The sequence below is a fragment of the Balaenoptera physalus genome, assembly GCF_965194825.1.
Source record: "Balaenoptera physalus genome assembly, chromosome: 7".
In the NCBI taxonomy this organism is placed as follows: Eukaryota; Metazoa; Chordata; class Mammalia; order Artiodactyla; family Balaenopteridae; genus Balaenoptera; species Balaenoptera physalus.
In genome coordinates, this window is record NC_138886.1 from 70,727,021 (window position 1) to 70,744,962 (window position 17,942).

At 42.8% G+C, this 17,942-nt stretch overlaps 1 protein-coding gene and 1 long non-coding RNA gene across 2 annotated transcripts in view; both read left to right on the forward strand.

Moving 5' to 3' along the window:
* Nucleotides 1-17,942, forward strand: part of LOC309664786 — a 309,583-nt gene that overhangs the window by 222,527 nt on the left and 69,114 nt on the right. The gene's annotated exons all lie outside the window — the stretch shown is intronic.
* The window catches only part of MTAP (methylthioadenosine phosphorylase), a 39,111-nt gene continuing 34,309 nt past the window's right edge, over nucleotides 13,141-17,942 (forward strand). The window contains exon 1 of the mRNA XM_082470535.1: nucleotides 13,141-13,318. Coding sequence (XP_082326661.1) covers nucleotides 13,286-13,318 — 33 coding nt within the window. The 5' untranslated portion in view covers nucleotides 13,141-13,285. The remainder of the gene's footprint in view (nucleotides 13,319-17,942) is intronic.

Here is a 17,942-nt window from a genome sequence, read left to right on the forward strand (position 1 = left end):
TAAGGAACCTCCATACTGTTCTCTATAGTGGCTGTATCAATTCACACTCTGACCAACAGGGCAGGAGGGTTCCCTTTTCTCCACACCCTCTCCAGCATTTATTGTTTGTAGATTTTTTTTGATGATGACCATTCTGACTGGTGTGAGGTGATACCTCATTGTAGTTTTGATTTTCATTTCTCTAACAATTAGTGAGGTTGAGCATCTTTTCATGTGTTTGTGGCCATCTGTATGCCTTCTTTGGAAAAATGTCTTTTTAGGCCTTCCACCCATTTTTTGATTGGGTTGTTTGTTTTTTTTGATATTGAGCTGCAAGAGCTGCTTGTATATTCTGGAGATTAATCCTTTGTCAGTTGCTTCGTTTGCAAATATTTTCTCCCATTCTGAGAGTTGTCTTTTCATCTTGTTTATGGTTTCCTTTGCTCTGCAAAAGCTTTTAAGTTTCATTAGGTCCCATTTGTTTATTTTTGTTTTTATTTTCATTACTCTAGGAGGTGAGTCAAAAAAGATCTTGCTGTGATTTATGTCAAAGAGTGTTCTGCCTATGTTTTCCTCTAAGAGTTTTATAGTGTCTGGTCTTACATTTAGGTCTTTAATCCATTGAGTTTATTTTTGTGTATGGTGTTAGGGAGTGTTCTAATTTCATTCTTTTACATGTAGCCGTCCAGTTTTTTCAGCACCACTTATTGAAGAGACTATCTTTTCTCCATCGTATATTCTTGCCTCCTTTGTCATAGATTAGGTGACCATAGGTGCGTGGGTTTATCCCTGGGCTTTCTATACTGTTCCATTGGTCTATATTTCTGTTTTTGTGCCAGTGCCATACTGTCTTAATTACTGTAGCTTTGTAGAGTATAGTCTGAAGTCAGGGAGCCTAACTCCTCCAGCTCTGTTTTTCTTTCTCAAGACTGCTTTGGCTATTCGGGGTCTTTTGTGTTTTCATAGAAATTGTAAAATATTTTGTTCTAGTTCTGTGAAAAATGCCGTTGGTAATTTGATAGGGATTGCATTGAATCTGTAGATTACTTTGGGTAGTAAAATCATTTTGACAATATTGAGTCTTCCAATCCAAGAACATGGAATATCTCTCCATCTGTTAGTGTGTCTTTGATTTCTTTCAACAGTGTTTTATAGTTTTCTGTGTACAGGTCTTTTGGCTCCTTAGGTAGGTTTATTTCTAGGTACTTTATTATTTTTGTTGCAGTGGTAACTGGGATTGTTTCCTTAATTTCTCTTTCTGATCTTTCGTTGTTAGTGCATAGGAATGCAAGAGATTTCTGTGCATTAATTTTCTATCCTGCAACTTTACTAAATTCATTGATTAGCTCTAGTAGTTTTCTGAGGGCATCTTTAGGATTTTCTATGTGTAGTATCATGTCATCTGCAAACAGTGACAGTTTTACTTCTTTTCCAATTTGGATTCCTTTTATTTCTTTTTCTTCTCTGACTGGTGTGGCTAGGACTTCCAAGACTATGTTGAATAACAGTGGCAAGAGCGGACAACCTGGTCTTGTTCCTGATCTTAGAGGAAATGCTTTCAGTTTTTCACCGCTGAGAATGATGTTTGCTGTGGGTTTGTCATATATGGCCTTTATTATGTGGAGGTAGGTTCCCTCTATGCTCACTTTCTGGAGGGTTTTTATCATAAACGGGTGTTGAATTTTGTCAAAACCTTTTTCTGCATCTACAGAGATAATCATATGGCTTTTATTCTTCAATTTATTCATACAGTGTATCACATTGGTTTGTGTTTATTGAAGAATCTTTCCATCCCTGGATAAATCCCACTTGATCACGGTGTATGATCCTTTTAATGTGCTCTTGGTTTTGGTTTGCTAGTATTTTGTTGAGGATTTTTGCATCTATGTTCATCAGAGATATTGGCCTGTAATTTTCTTTTTTGCGTGATATCGTTGTCTGGGTTTGGTATCAGGGTAATGGTAGCCTCGTAGAATGAGTTTGGGAGTGTTCTACCCTCTGCAATTTTTGGGAAGAGTTTGAGAAAGATAGGTGTTAGCTCTTCTCTAAATGTTTGATAGAATTCACCTGTGAAGCCATCCGGTCCTGGGCTTTTGTTTGTTGGAAGATTTTTAATCACAGTTTCAATTTCAGTGCTTGTGATTGGTCTGTTCATATTATCTATTTCTTCCTGGTTCAGTCTTGGAAGGTTGTACTTTTCTAAGAATTTGTCCATTTCTTCCAGGTTGTCCATTTCATTGGCATATAGTTGCTTGTAGTAGTCTTTTATGATACTTTGTATTTCTGCGGTGTTTGTTGTAATTTCTCCTTTCTCATTTCTAATTTTACTGATTTAAGTCCTCTCCCTTTTTTTCGTGATGAGTCTGGCTAAAGGTTTATCAATTTTGTTTATCTCCTCAAAGAACCAGCTTATAATTTTATTGATCTTTGCTCTTGTTTTCTTCATCTCTATTTCATTTATTTCTGATCTGATCTTTATGATTTCTTTCCTTCTACTAACGTTGGGTTTTCTTTGTTCTTTCTCTAGCTGCTTTAGGTGTGAGGGTAGATTTTTATTTGAGATATTTCTTGTTTCTTGAGGTAGAATTGTATTGCTATAAACTTCCCTCTTAGGACTGCTTTTGCTGCATCCCATAGGTTTTGGGTCATAGTGTTTTCATTGTCATCTGTTTCTATGTATTTTTTGATATCCTCTTTGATTTCTTCAGTGATCTCTTGGTTAGTTAGTAGCGTATTGTGTAGCCTCCATGTGTTTGTGTTTTTTAGTTTTTTTTCCTGTAATTGATTTCTAATCTCATAGCATTGTGGTCAGAAAAGATGCTTGATACAATTTCAATTTTCTTAAACTTATCGAGGCGTGATTTGTGACCCAAGATGTGATCTATCCTGGAGAATGTTCCATGAGTACTTGAGAAGAAAGTGTATTCTGCTGCTTTCGGGTGGAATGTCTTACAAATATCAATTAAGTCTATTTGGTCTATTGTGTCATTTAAAGCTCGTGTTTCCTTATTTATTTTCTGACTGCATGATCTGTCCATTGGTGTAAGTGGGGTGTTAAAGTCCCCAACTATGATTGTGTTACCATTGATTTCCCACTTTATGGTTGTTAGTATTTGCCTTATGTATTGAGGTGCTCCTATTTTGGGTGCATAAATATTTACCATTGTTGTATCTTCTTCTTGGATTGACCCCTTGATCATTATGTAGTGTCCTTCCTTGTCTCTTGTAATAGACCTTATTTTAAGGTGTATCTTGTCTGATATGAGTATTGCTACTCCAGCTTTCTTTTGATTTTCATTTGCATGGAATATCTTTTTCCATCCCCTCACTTTCAGTCTGTATGTGCCCCTATGGCTGAAGTGGGTCTCTTATAGACAGCCTATATACGGGTCTTGTCTTCATATGTGTCTTTTGGTTGGAGCATTTAATCTATTTACATTTAAGGTAATTATCAATATGTATGTTCCTATTACCATTTTCTTAATTGTTTTGGATTTGTTCTTGTAGGTCTTTCTCTTCTCTTGTGTTTCCTGCCTAGAGAAGTTCCTTTAGCATTTGTTGAAAAGCTGGTTTGGTGGTGCTGAATTCTCTTAGCTTTTGCTTCTCTGTAAAGCTTTTGATTTCTCCATCAAATCTGAATGAGATCCTTGCTGGGTAAGGTAATCTGGTTGTAGGTTTTTCCCTTTCATCACTTTAAATATGTCCTGCCACTCCCTTCTGTTTTGCAGAGTTTCTGCTGAAAAATCAGCTGTTAACCTTATGGGGGTTCCCTTGTAGGTTATTTGTTGATTTTCCCTTGCTGCTTTTAATATTTTTTCTTTGTATTTAACTTTTGTTAATATGATTAATATGTGTCTCAACATGTTTCTCCTTCGGTTTATCCTCTATGGGACTCTCTGTGCTTCCTGGACTTGATTGACTATTTCCTTTCCCATGTTAGGGAAGTTTTCTACTATAATCTCTTCAAATGTTTTCTCAGGCCCTTTCCCTTTCTCTTCTTCTTCTGGGACCCCTATAATTCGAATGTTGGTGTGTTTAATATTGTCCCAGAGGTCTCTGAGACTGTCCTCATTTCTTTTCATTCTTTTTTCTTTATTCTGCTCCTCAGCAGTTATTTCCACCATTCTATCTTCCAGCTCACATATCCATTCTTCTGCCTCAGTTATTCTGCTATTGGTTCCTTCTAGCGTATTCTTCATTTCAGTTATTGTGTTGTTCATCACTGATTGTTCTTTAGTTCTTCTAGGTCTTTGTTAAATATTTCTTTTATCTTCTCGATCCATGTCTCCATTCTATTCCCGAGATCTTGGATCATCTTTATTATCATTACTCTGAATTCTTTTTCAGGTAGATTGCCTATGTCCTCTTCATTTATTTGGTCTTGTGGGATTTTACCTTGCCCCTTCATCTGCAACATATTTTTCTGTCATCTCATTTTGTCTAACCTGCTTTGTTTATGGTCTCCTTTCTGCAGGCTGTAGGGTAGTCGTTCCTCTTACTTCTATTGTCTGCCTCCTGGTGAGTGAGGTTGGTCCTGGGGCTTGTGACGGTTTCCTGGTGGGAGGGGCTGGTGCCTGTGCTCTGGTGGGTGGAGCTGAGTCTTTCCTCTCTGCAGGGTGGGGCCGCATCAGGTGGTGTGTTTTGGGGTGTCTGTGAGCTTAATACAACTTTAGGCAGCCTATCTGCTGATGGGTGGGGCTGTGTTCCTGTCTTGCTGGTTGTTTGGCATGAGGTGTCCAGCACTGGAGCCTGCAGTCAGTTGTGTGGGGCCAGGTCTTGGTGTTGATATGGATACCTCCGGGAGCGCACACGCTGATTAATATTCCCTAGGCCCAGGAATTCTCTGGTGGTCCAGTGTCCTGGACTCTGCGCTCCCACCCCGGAGGCCCAGGCCTCACCCCTTACTGGGGAACCAAGAGCCCACAAACCACACTGTGTGGCCAGAGAAAGAGAAAAGAAAAAGAGACAGATGAACAACACCTGGGATAAATAGCAAAAACAACAGCAAACAAACAGCAGTAACAACAACACAACACACACACAAAGAGAGGAAAAAAAAAAAACAAAACAGCAACAAGAACAAGCAAAGAATTCAAAATGAGAACAGTCAATAAGCACTAAACTAACAAAAACAGAAAATGAAAACTAAAACAGAAAGTAAACAAACAACAAAAGAAGCAAAGAAAACATAAAATATACACATACAAACCAATCAAAAAAATACAAAAATAAAATAAAAAACAAAGAACAAAAACAAGAAAAAAACTTCCAAAACAACAAAAAATAAAGTAAAAATAGAAAAATAAAAAATAAATAAAAATAAAAATATATATTAAGAAAACTAAGAAAATAAAGATAAAAAATAAAAGATAAAAAATAATAAAAGCAACAACACCAACAATTGAACAAAACGAGACAAACAAAAAAAAGAATAATAGTAGTATGAATATTTTCCTGGGGCCTCCGTTGTCAGTGTCCTTGCTCCCACAGTGAGCCAGAGCCGATCCCGCCTCCCCGGGAGGCCTTCCAATACCTCTAGGTGGGTCTCTGGACCTGCTGTGAGCACTGTGGGGCCAGCTCATACCCTGACCTGGCCCAATTCTCACTTGTATTTGTCCCCTAAGTTCACTGCTGGGAAGGCTACACTGAACTCAGTTGTGGGAACACTTGCTGTCTATGCAGGTATTCCACAGATGCAGGATTTACCAAGCCAATCTCGGGGATTTAATCCAAGGCTTGTGCAGCTGCACAGAAAGAGTTCCGTTCCTCTTCCTTAGTCACACCACCCCTGGGGCTCAGCTTTGGTTTTGACCCCACCTCTGCATGTGCGCCACCCTCAGGCATTTGTTCCCTGCCCAGGTGAGAGGAAGCGAAAGCAGCAGCTGCTTGGGGCACACTTGCTCACTCAGACCTGGGTGTGCACGAGTGGCCTGCAGTGGCGGGGGCCGGCAGGCAGTTGTAACCAACTGTGGCGGTTCACTCTGGTGGGAGTCCCTCCCAGTGGCCATGGAGGCAGGAGCTGGAGTGTAGGGGTGGTGTGTGTGTGTGGGGTGGCGGCCCTGCCTCCCTGCGTGCCTCTCAACAGTGGCACCTCCGTTTTCAGGCAGACCACGCTTCCTCTAGGGGCACTCCCAGCCTCGCATCCCCTCTCTCCCGTCACCTCTGCTGTATCCACACAGCCAACAGCGTTCCTCTCCCTGGATCAGTTCTCCCAACCCCACACTTTAGCATTCACCCCCTCCAGCATCGATGGACTCTCATCCCAGGCAGGGACGCCTAGGGCTGATTCCCAAGGAGGCTTTGGGGTGGGCAGCGCTCAGACCCCCGGAGCCGTCGCAGGCGGGCGGGAAGGCTCAGAAGGGAGCCCCTCCCAGTGCCAGTGGATGCCAAAGAAGCCGGCCGGTGGGGGAAGGGGTTGTAATGGCGGCTGCGCCCCTTGCACGCCACTCAACAATGATGCCTTGCTTCTGTGGTGTCCCTGGCTTTTTCTGCAGACTTTCCCCTTTGTGGAGCTCCTTACTCCTGTCCCTTCAGGCTGTCTTTTCACAGCCAATAGCTGTCCCCTCCCTGGGTCTGCACTCCAAATCCCACTTTCCAGCACCCAGCCCCCCTTCACAACAGGTGACTCACAACTCAGGCTGGAATGCACAGAGCTGAGATGTAGACCCTGCCTGCCATTCTTACTTTGTCCTGCCTTCCACAGACCTTCCCCTGCGTTCTCCATTGATCCCCTGAAGGTCCTTTTCTGTCCCAGTTGATTTCCCCACCGTGAGGGAGTTTTTCTGAGTGTGGGGACCTCCCTTCACCTTCAGCTTCCTGCCAGGTTGCTGGTCCCTTTTTTGATACTCATTTTTTCTTTCTTTCGTCCTACTCAGTTGTGAGGGGATTTTTCTTGCCCTACTAGGTGTCCAAAAGTCTTCCGCTAATGTTCAGCATGTGCTCTATGAGAACTGTTCCATTTGTAGATGTCTTCTTGATGTACTTGTGAGGAGTGATGAATTCCACATCCTCCTATTCCACCATCTTGACTGCTCCTCACGTATTTTTTTTAAAGCACTTTCAAGTAATGTCATTTTTTTATCTTTTATTTTTTAAAGTTACTGATTTTTACAGTAGGTCCTTGTTGGTTATCTTTTTAAATATAGCAGTGTGTACACGTCAGTCCCAAACTCCCAATCTATCCCTCCCTCCCACCCTTCCCCCACTGCATGACCATAAGTTCATTCTCTAAGTCTGTTCCACCTCTGCTTATAACAAGATTGAACATTCTTTTCTTCACCAAGGGAAGTATATAGGGTTTAGGGTTTCATCTTGCTATTTATTTTCTTACAATAGAAATAATAATATCTAACTCAGAGAATGTGAGGATTCTGGGATTCTGGAATTCCAGGATAGATGGTCATTCTGTCGACCAGAATATGTTTTTAGTGTGCAGCATTATTCTAGGTAGAGTGGAAGACTGGTCGAGATTTTCCTTTAATAGATCCATACGTAACTGACTTGTTTCATCTTCAGTGGAGTCTCCAGAAATGAAAGGATAGATACAATTTGAAGTGAAAACTGAAGAAGAGACAAGATGACTTGGAATGGAGGCTATTTCTAGGTATTTTAGGTTCAAATGGACTTAGGATAGAAGAAAGAAATGGAGAAAACTAAAGAAGTAGAACTTGATTGGATGAAATAAGACAATTAAAATAGGTGAATCTCCAACTATCTGGAGCACACCAAGTTCAGAACAGATGGTCACAACTGACCCTGCTTATCTCATCACAAAGCACGTGGTTCCTCCCTCAACCAAAGATACAAGTTATATGTTATTGTTGGACACTCCATTTTTATTAAAGGCCAGTATAAAGGATTGCCACCTAAAATTTGCTGTAAATATTTTTTGAGGAAGTTAGCTTCTAACTCCCTTTACAAAGTGCCCTGCAATAAATGTACTATAAAAATTAGACTTAAATAATATTTTCTTTTCATGTGACACTTCTTCACTCTGATAACAGGAGAATGGAGCTTTTTTTTTCTTCTTGTTTACTTTTCTTTTCTTTTTTTTTCCCAGGGAAGTCCCATTAGAGACTTATTTTGTTTGTTTATTTATTTATTTATTTATTTGGCTGCACTGGGTCTTAGTTGTGGCCCATGGGATCTTCATGGCCTTGTGCAGGATCTTCATTAAGGCACGCAGGCTCATAGTAGTGGTATGCAAACTCTTAGTTGTGGCATGCATGTGGGATCTAGTTCCCTGACCAGGGATCGAACCCAGGGCCCCTGCATTGGGAGCACAGAGTCTTAACCACTGGACCACCAGGGAAGTCCCATTTTTCTTCTTGTTTTCTTAAAGTTTTAGTTTAAGTAATGATTACTTACTGGCCTATAAGACAAGTATAAGAAATTTAGAAAGGTCAGATTAATCAGGCTTTCTGTGACAAAATAAATTCAAGTCTCTAGTTACTAAAACGTTAATGTTATATGATATTATGGACTATACTGTACGGTGTCAGAGAGAAGATACATAGCTTTAGTTTTTAAAAACTAATAAAATAGTTTAATTCATTCAGTTATTTACCACAACCAGGAGTGTTAAAGAACTTGGGGTGCAGATAAATCTTTTATATACTTACCAAGCAATACTAATTTTTAAAAAATAGAATGTTACCTTAAGGCTGGCCTAGTACATATTTGCATATCTTTTACTTCTTATCCTAATAAATACCAGGCACTGTTTCCTTTTAAGAACTGTTTTTTTCTTCTCGTGGCAGGGGAAAAAGAATTTAAGTATTTGGAGAACTGCCTATGGAAAAATTTCTCTGAACACAATTTTGTTAAGGTTTGTTGTGTCTATTTGAGATTTCTTTTTTTTTTTCCAATGACTATACTGTATGCAATGATGACACTGCAGTCTTTGAATCTGAATTTATACCAGTTGAGACATCTCTGGGGTCTTCATGTCTGCATGGGCTTGCCTGACTGGGATTTGAAGGGGCAACAATTTTAAAAATTTATTATTATTACTATTGATTTTCTTATTGTCCTCTTAAGATATTTTGTTATCAGTGTTCTGCTACATCCAAAGTGGCTGCTTGTTAATACAATTTCACCTTTTTCCCTAAGCTTCCAATGCCAAACTCTAATCCACTGACAAAAGTGGTGGCCAAAATGTCCCTACCCATAATATCTGTGACACAGGAACATTGTAAAAAGATCTGAGTCACACAGAATTGGGGATCTGCAAGGACACACTCAGGTTGTTCAGAATTTTTATTTCAGCAAATTTCTACAAGGTGGTGGGGAGTTATGTGAGTTGCTTCAGCCATGACAACTTGACAGCTTTAACATGCCCAGTTGAGGAAGGGTTACCACCAGCCTGGGTCTATTTTGTAGTACCCATCCAGCACTGACACACTGGTCAGTAGCAGAGATGTGACCTTCAGTGGGAAAGCTGATATGGTCGGCTGAGATGATATATTTCATGCATTTGTGTGAACATTTCTTCTTGAATATTTGATGCTCCTGGAATGATTTAGAGAAGTCTTTTAAATTAGCATGTAATTTAGTCATATTTAAAGACATAAATCATTGTAGGTTTTTCCCCAACAAGGGAACGTGGGACATGGAAGGACCATTGCTCAAGACCTGGTGTGGACAGCTATTGGCAACACCATCTCAGTACCTTGTTGGCTAGGTGATAGAAGCTGGCAAGGTATGTATGAGGGATTACAGGAAAAAAGAGAAAGCTATTGAAATATCCATGTAGTGCCATAATCGAATTGTTGTTAAGGTGGCATGGGTACTTTTTTAGAATTGTCTTCAGAAAGACAAGGGTACAGGTAAACAGTAGGAATTTATAGGCAAGAAGAGTAGGGCAAGATGCTACTTTCATAGACAGACGCTTGAGACTCCTATTGTCTTGTTGAAGATTCTTTATACCAATCAAAATTGGAGACCACTGATTATTAGAAATTTTGTCCTACTTTGATTCTGGGGATTGTTAAGAAAAAATTATCTAAAACTTGGAAGTAAGCCAAAAAGATTACTGTCTGCCTTTTCAAAGACATATTAAAGCATTGTTCAACAAGTCTGCCCAAAGGTCATCTGCTTCTGGGAGGGAAATGGCAAACAATAGCCCCAGCCCTCCTCAGCCGAACTAGCTCTCCACCTGTTTTTGCATAGCTTCAAATGAAGAATGGTTTTTACAATCTTAAGTGATTGGGAAAATATCTAAAGAAGATTAATATTTTGTCACATGTGAAAAGTATATGAAATTCAAATTTAAGCGTCCATAAGGTTGTACTGGAATATAGCCAGGCTCATTCAATCAGATATTGTCTATGTTTTTGAGCTTCACACACTCCTCAGTTTTTGCCTCTTTGTAGGAAAGGTTTGCAGACCCTTTACCTAAGGGCTGTAACTTTGTTTTATTGTTTCTTATTGATAAGGGTTCAGACTCTGGTGGTAGATATCTTGCTTGTTAAGATAGATAAGTTACAATCTTTTTTCGAAGTTGAAGACGCAAGTGGTATCTGTTCACAGGCAAGATAACCCCGAAGGCTAGAGTTTTATTGCCTTGTAAAATATATACCAGTTTTGTATCTAATTTTTCCATCTTATTCTAACATTCTCTTTTCTGCTCTTGCAGCATCTTACATCCTCCTTTGAATCAGCTTTGTCATCCTGCTGGTTCCTTTATTAATGAGTTAAATACATCTCTGACTTGTGCCAACTATTTATTTGTTTGAATGTTTTTAACTTTCTGAAAACTTATTTTGACATGTTCTTCTAAAATCGATTCTTTTATTAAGAAAACTCTGCAGTGGTTGTTGTCAGTTCAAATTACCTATAGCAGGCCAGTCCCATGCTTCTAATATTTGTATGCTCTTTTCTCATAATGCATAATGATGAGAACTGCTAAAGTCCCCTTGGAAGGGGTATCAATTTGTCTTGAACTCCATGCCCCATACACAAAGAACAACATAGTGCCTTACAGTCAGTTGGTTGGGTGGGTGTCTGGTTTCTGAGAAGTTAAAAAATTGTTTAAATTTTGTCTAGAAATGCTAATTTCTTCCCAGAAATGGCTTATAAATTACATCACTCAAAAAACCAGACCAGACTTGGGACAATGTTCCCTTCACAGACATCACAAGTTCAAGAGCAAATGCTTGAGCCCTATCCTGAAATTTAAAGTAGGAAAGTCCAGAAGTCCAGTTTAGCCCTGTTAAAAAGAAAACCACAAGCCCAAAATGGCATCACTTGCTTGTGCTAAAAGCCCATGAAACCAAACTTAGACTCAATACCTAACCTAACCGCAGTTTCGACCTTCCTCAGAAATAGTTTGAAATTTTCTGATCAGCACCAATGAGATAATCTGTCACAAGGGTCCTCTCCATCCACCTCTCCCTTCTCCCCTCCCCCACTACAGAGGAAGAAGAGGCAATATGCATGATAAAACCCTTGCTGGTCCTTTCCATCCAAAAAGATGTCCTGGCCTAAAAATAATCATTTCTTTTCTTTTGTTAATAGCTCCCTGCCCCATCCTTCTTCCTATAAAAACCTTCCATTGTGTACAACACTTCTGAGAGCCCTCTAGTTCTAGCTAGGTGGATGCTGCCCTCATGAATTGCCTAATAAAGCCAGTCAGACCTTCCAATTTACTCAGTTGAATTTTGTTTTTAACCCTTCCAGGTTTCCAACTCCTTCTTTGTCTAGGGGTCTTCTAATGCTTACAGGATTTAACTTGTTAACAGGGTCTAACTTTCCGCAGGGAGGCAGTGCTGAGTAGAAACTGGACTTGCCGGTCACATTAAAGCACATAAGTTGGTCAAGATCCCCTAATTGTGAAGCAGCCATAAAACCCAAGTATCTGTGTCCCTGCGATGGTTCCCCTCTGAGTAGTGGGCTATCAACAATAGGACAAGCAGCAGACAGGCTCCTAGGAAACTACATTCGGGAGGAACTCCCAGCCTCCTGCTCTTTCAAAGGAGCACCCTAATCTTCTACTTTTATTCTTTGCTATTTCATTTTATGACTTAAAAGAAATAGAAGAAAAATTACATTGCAAGAAAATTTAAACCTAGAGCAAATAATGAGTGAAAGTCTGTACTGTTTAAGTGAACAGTATACAGGGAGCACCCAGACAGTGATGTTTTGAATGAAATCATGCTTCCGTCTTGTTTCAGTGTTTTACTGCTATAGGGAAAGAGGAAAGTCTACCCTTCCACAGCCATTCTCCCACCCACAGAGTAATCTGCAAAGTTTCTGTATATCAGAACATCACTGTCACCCAGCATTTTGTTGAAGAGAGTTTAATCCATCCAGGGAGTTTAAATTGGATTATCCCAGTAGGAAAGGGATGGGCATTTTGAGAGTAAGGGATTATCCCAGTGAAGGGCTGGTATAACGGGGGGGGGGGGGGGGGGGAGTGACCAGCCAGTGATGAGTGATGAAGACATGAGTCTGAATTCTGAATCTAGTTGTCTTGGACTTTGCCTGGTGTGCGTAAGGTTAAAGATGGCCCCGGCCCTGTGGACCCAGGCTGGGAGTTAGGTAATGTTTTATCCCCTTGAAAGCCTGCCCTCAAACAGCCAGAGTGTGTAGGTCAGAAAGGTTATCCACCACCACGTTACTCTGTTTATTTTCTTTTTGTCATCCCTGAGTCTTGGGTCAACCCCACCCCTGCTCTGTCCCCCACGAATCAACAGAAAGGAGCAAACCCCCGGTTGGGTCACGGTGATAAGAAGAGCCAACCGCGCCCCGCCCCGCCCCGCGTTAGCAGCTGGAGGTAACCTCAGCGAAGAGCCTGTTCCCTCCTCTCCACGATTTTCCCTCCCGCGAGAACTTCTGCACCGAGAATGGGCCTGGTTTTACAGATAAGGCCGAGCTTGCATTTGAGACGAAGCGCTGTCGGGAGTGCTGCTCTTCCTTCTTTGTAGCGTTCTTGTGATGGTTAACGGAGATGATTAAAGTGCAAGGCACAGAGTCTGGAACAACATAAGTACTCAATCAACGGTCTCCATTATTCTCACTATCATGAGTCCGTTAGTTATAACTGGGGGTCGAAAAAAAATCAACGGAGAACCGGAAAGGTCTGCAAACGGGGCGGGACACTGGAACCTCGAATTGAGGGGGGGGCGGGTGGCGGGGGAGAACCCACACCAGCAGCCAATCCAGCTGTCCCGGGGAGGAAGAGGAGGAGCCACAGCCGCCCCCGGGACCTCGCTGCTCAGCCCCGGGCCGAGCGCCTGAAACCGCTCCGCTCCGCCGCTCCACGTCTCCACCCCGCCCGAGGCCGTCGCTCCTTCCTCGCGCAGCCATGGCCTCAGGTGCCACTCCCGCGGCCGTGAAGGTGAGATTAGTCGTCCCGGCTGCTGCGGTCCTCCGTGCCCTGTACGATCCCGCTCCCACCCGGGGAGACCGCGCCTCTGGGCCGTGCGCCCAGCCAGTGCGCCCCCGCCGCGGCGGGGAGGGTCTGAGGCCGGTTAGCCCAGGGGCAGCGGGCGGGGGAGAGAGAACAATTGCAGCGTCGTCCCTCAGCCTTTGGTCTCAGCTGCATCCGCAGCGCGCAGGAGGTAGGCAAGCCCTTCAGAGAGGGACAGCGGACCGGTGCTGCGCCCGCGCCCAACCCTTCCCGAGCACCTTTCTGGGCAGATGCGTCTGGCCGGGGCTAGCGGGTGTGCCAGGTGGGTGGGCACCTGCAACCGCTGAGACGGGCTCCTTGAGCCCTGACCGACTTCAACGCTTCCGCTCTGACTTGGCTCTCTGCCCGCGGCCCACGTGGGAAAACTGCATGCTTGATCTTTTGCAAGCTTCCGGCTTTTTTGTGTGTTCTAAACTTAGGCCTTCTCTGCTTTGAGAACTCTTGAGAGTTTTTTAGAACACCGAAATGGAGTATGGGAATACTGGGCCACTCTCTGTTTGGAGGCCTCTGGCTTTAAACTGCTTTGTTGGCAACCTTGAAAGTTAGGGATCAGTTTCCTTGTGCCCTTGGTCCTCAGAGGTCTCGGTACAAGGCATCATTGTGCAGTGGGAGCTTTGGCCGGAGGAGGGCACGAGTTCCGAGGATTGCAACAAGTTTCCCTGGGGCTTTGACGCACTTCTTCCTGGTTGATGCATCGCAGGGAGAGGCTGTAGAATTACAGTACACAGAAATAAACAGGATCAAAGTTAAGATCTCTTCCAGGCTGTTTATGATCAGCTAAAAACTCAGTTGACTTGTTTGGCTTTAGAAATTCTTGGCCGTGAGATAGGAAGGTCCGTCGCCTTCAAGTATCTCTCTTGACTCCGCGTTTTGTGTTCAGTTCCCCCTGGAGAAGGCAAATCTCTGAGATCAGTATGTAATCAACCAAAGTGATTAGCTTAGTAGGCCCTTGCAGCTTTCAGACACGATGTCAGGGGGTGGGTTGGGGAGAGTTGCAGTCACATTTAGATACTATATTCCCTTTGCCATTTTGAAAAGAATCTTGCATTAAACAAATATTGTAGAATGCCTCTTCCTTATCAGTCATGGAAAACAAAGCAGAATTTTTATGAAGCTCTTTTTCATTTTAGTAAAATGGGAACATTACTGCAGGGTTTGCTGAGACGTTAGAATTGTATTGTCTTTCTAGCACATGGCTGAAACTTATTAAATGGTAGTGCTTCTAAGTGAGGGAGCTGAGATTAATTTTGAACATCTTTTCTCCAAAAATTAAATTATGATAGGCCACAGCTTTCAGTGGACAAGCAGGAAACTATCGCCTTTCCCTTACAAGAATACACTTAGAGTGACATTAAAAATAGAGAGCAGTGGTATTTAAAACAGTCTCACTTTAACCTGGTTTCGCATTCTCCCTACCACACAGTTTCCCTGTAAAATTAGTGCAGTGCATTTAAGTGCAGAATGGGCACTGTGATTACAGCCCTGATGTAAATATTGAATGATGTATATTTTTGTTCTTGGCCAGCTGCAGAATATAAAATTAATAGGTACAAATAGTGCTAGGCCTGCCTGCTGATTTTTCTCTTTGGGGTTAGAACAGGTGAAAATTTTGCTGTTGCAAATCCATGATTCCTACACCATTTCTGCCAGACTGCTGAGGCAACATCCTATATAGAAAACATGAAATGCTAGTGTCCAGCGCAAAATAAGCTAATGAAAACCGTATCCTATCCCCAGATCATAAAATATAGAGCTGGAGTGTTCCTTAAGACCATATAACCACACAAACCTCTTTTTGTGGACATAAAGCTGAGGCCCAGAAAGGTCACCTAAGGAGTCCAGAATTATAGTTGGACCTAGATAGTGATAGAATTGGCTTAGAGCCTGGCATTCCACCAACTAGATGTTGTGAGCCATTTCTGAAATCTGACATGTGGTCCCTGTGCCCTGTTTTATTCTGTTGACAAAGGTCAGGCAGCCTTAAGGAAAAGGGAGTGTAGAGTGTTTGCATGAAGCAAGCTGCCTGCCGAGTGCCCAGTGGACACTCTCCCATAGTATAAGTAGCAGCCACTGTCTGGGAGGACCTCAGGGAGACAGTGTCCTCCGGCAACAGCCACGGGCAGTGGCATGCTTGGCCATGTAGAGGGCTGAACCGATCTCTGGCATTCTGGAGGGCTCCTGTAATGGGCCATGGCTCCCCTAGGCAGCTGCCCAGCTTTTACTCTGAGGGATTAAAAATAAGTCTTGTTTACATGGTTGCTATGACAAGGAGGGGATATGGTCCCATCATAGTTGGGTAGTGGGCTATAAACAAAATGGTATCAATATTAAGGGGGACGGTCAAGTCTAGACTGGAGAACAGGCCTTTGAAGCTCTCTTTTTCGATGGCTGAGTGCGGCCAGCAAAGGCCTTCACACTGAAAGTCCTTGAGTGACCTTGAGAAACTGGTGGACAACCCACAGGCCCCAGTTAGAAACCAAATGACCAATGAGCCTTCATTTTTTGCCTAGAGACACAATGCCATTTGGGGCATGACAATTCCTCCCTTAGTATAACTGTCCTGAGCATTGTAGGACATAGAACACATCCTGGGTCCCCTCTCCCCAAAAAATGCTGGTAGCACTCCCTCCAGTCATTGTGGCAGCCAGAAATTTCCCCGTGGATTTCCAGGCACCTCCCAGGAGAGCCTCAGCACTTGGTTGAGGACCCCTGGGCTATAAATCCCTGAGACAGAGACTGCCTGGTGAGGAGATGAAGCAGCAGCCAGGTTGGTGTCCTGAGAAGCAGAGAAAAACAGAGATGGGGGCTTTTTTGCTGTTGCTTTGAGAAAGGTGTGTGTGTGTGTGTGTGTGTGCGTGCGTGCGTGCGTGCATGCATGTGTGTGTGGCTGCTTTGGGTCTTCATTGCAGCGCGTGGGCTTCATCTTGAGGTGGCTCCTCTTGTGGAGCACGGGCTCTAGAGCTCAGGCTCAGTAGTTGTGGCGCACAGGCTTAGTTGCCCCGCGGCATGTGGGATCTTCCGAGACCAGGGATTGAAGCTGTGTCCCCTGCATTGGCAGGCGGATTCCTATCCCCTGCACCACCAGGGAAATCCCTGAGGAAGATTTTTTGATTGTGATTATAATCATGGTATTCTAGTCTGTGCCTCAAAAGCATCTAAAGCAGTAGTTCTCAAAGCCTGTGCTGCATCTGCACCCTCCTGGGAATTTGTTAGAAATGCAGATTCTTTGGCCCTTCCCCAATCCTGCTGAATCTGAAATGGGGAGGTGGGCAGCAAATTGGATTTTCAAGAGCCTCAGTATATTCAGGTGCCCGCTAAAATGTGATAACCGTTGGCCGTGGAGCTTTGAAAAGGCTGGGCATCTGCATTTTTAACAAGCTCCTCAGGTGTTTCTTAGTGAACTAGTTTCCTTGGCTGCTGTCACAACCACCACAAACTGGATGGCATAGAACAACACAGGTGTAGTCACTTAACAATTCTAGCAGTCAGAAGTCCAGAATGAGTCCTGTGGAGCTAAAATCAAGATGTCAGTAGGGCAGGTCCTCTTGGAGGATCTAAGGGAGTATCTGTTTCCTTGCTTTTTCCGGCTTCTAGAGATCACCAGCGTTCCTTGGCTCTGGGCCCTACATTACATCGCCTTTTCTCTCCCTGCTTCCATCATCACATCGCCTTCTTCCTCATTTGACCTTATTCAAAGGACCCTTGTGATTACATTTAGGGTCCACCCAGATAATCCAGAATCATCTCCCCATCTCAAAATCATTAATCACACAGGTAACATGCACAGGTTCTCATAATTAGAATGCTGAGAGGCTCTCTTGCAGGAGCCATTATTCAGCCTATGATGCTCAGCTAGCCCAGATTTTAGAAATTATGATCTGGGCCCTAGCGCAAGGGTGCTCAATTATGGCTACACGTTAGAACCACCTGAGGAGCTTTAAGAAAAATAACAACTCTGTCTTGCTCAATTAGAATATCTGGAATCTGGGACCTGGGCTTTGGTACTGAAAGCTCCCCTGGGGATTCTAGTATCCAGCAGCTGACCCAGGAGGAGCACCAGGAAGAATCCTATGTCCTTCCACAAGTGAAGGAGAGTGCTACAGAGTACAGTAAGCTTGGAGGAAAATCCTCCTCAAAAAGTCACTGACCACTTCAGGAGGTGAATTGTATCTTCAAAGAGGGTGTCTACCCATTAGAATAATATCTTGACTTTGCAAGGAGAGGTTGGTTAAATAAAAATCACGGATGTTCTGAACCTGAAGTTATTTTGGATTAGCACTCCCCCCACCAAGACCTCATTTAACTTTAATTACCTCTTCAAAGACCCTATTTCCAAACATAGTCAAATCCTGCTCTTTGATGATCGCTAATCATCAAAGAAAGGCAAATCAAAACCACAATGAGATCATCTCACACCTGTCAAAATGGCTATCATCAAAAAGTCTACAAATAACAAATGTTGATGGAAGCAACGTAAGTGCCCATGAGCAGATGAAAGGATAAAGGAGTGGTATATATATACACAATGGAATACTAGCCATAAGAAAAGAAT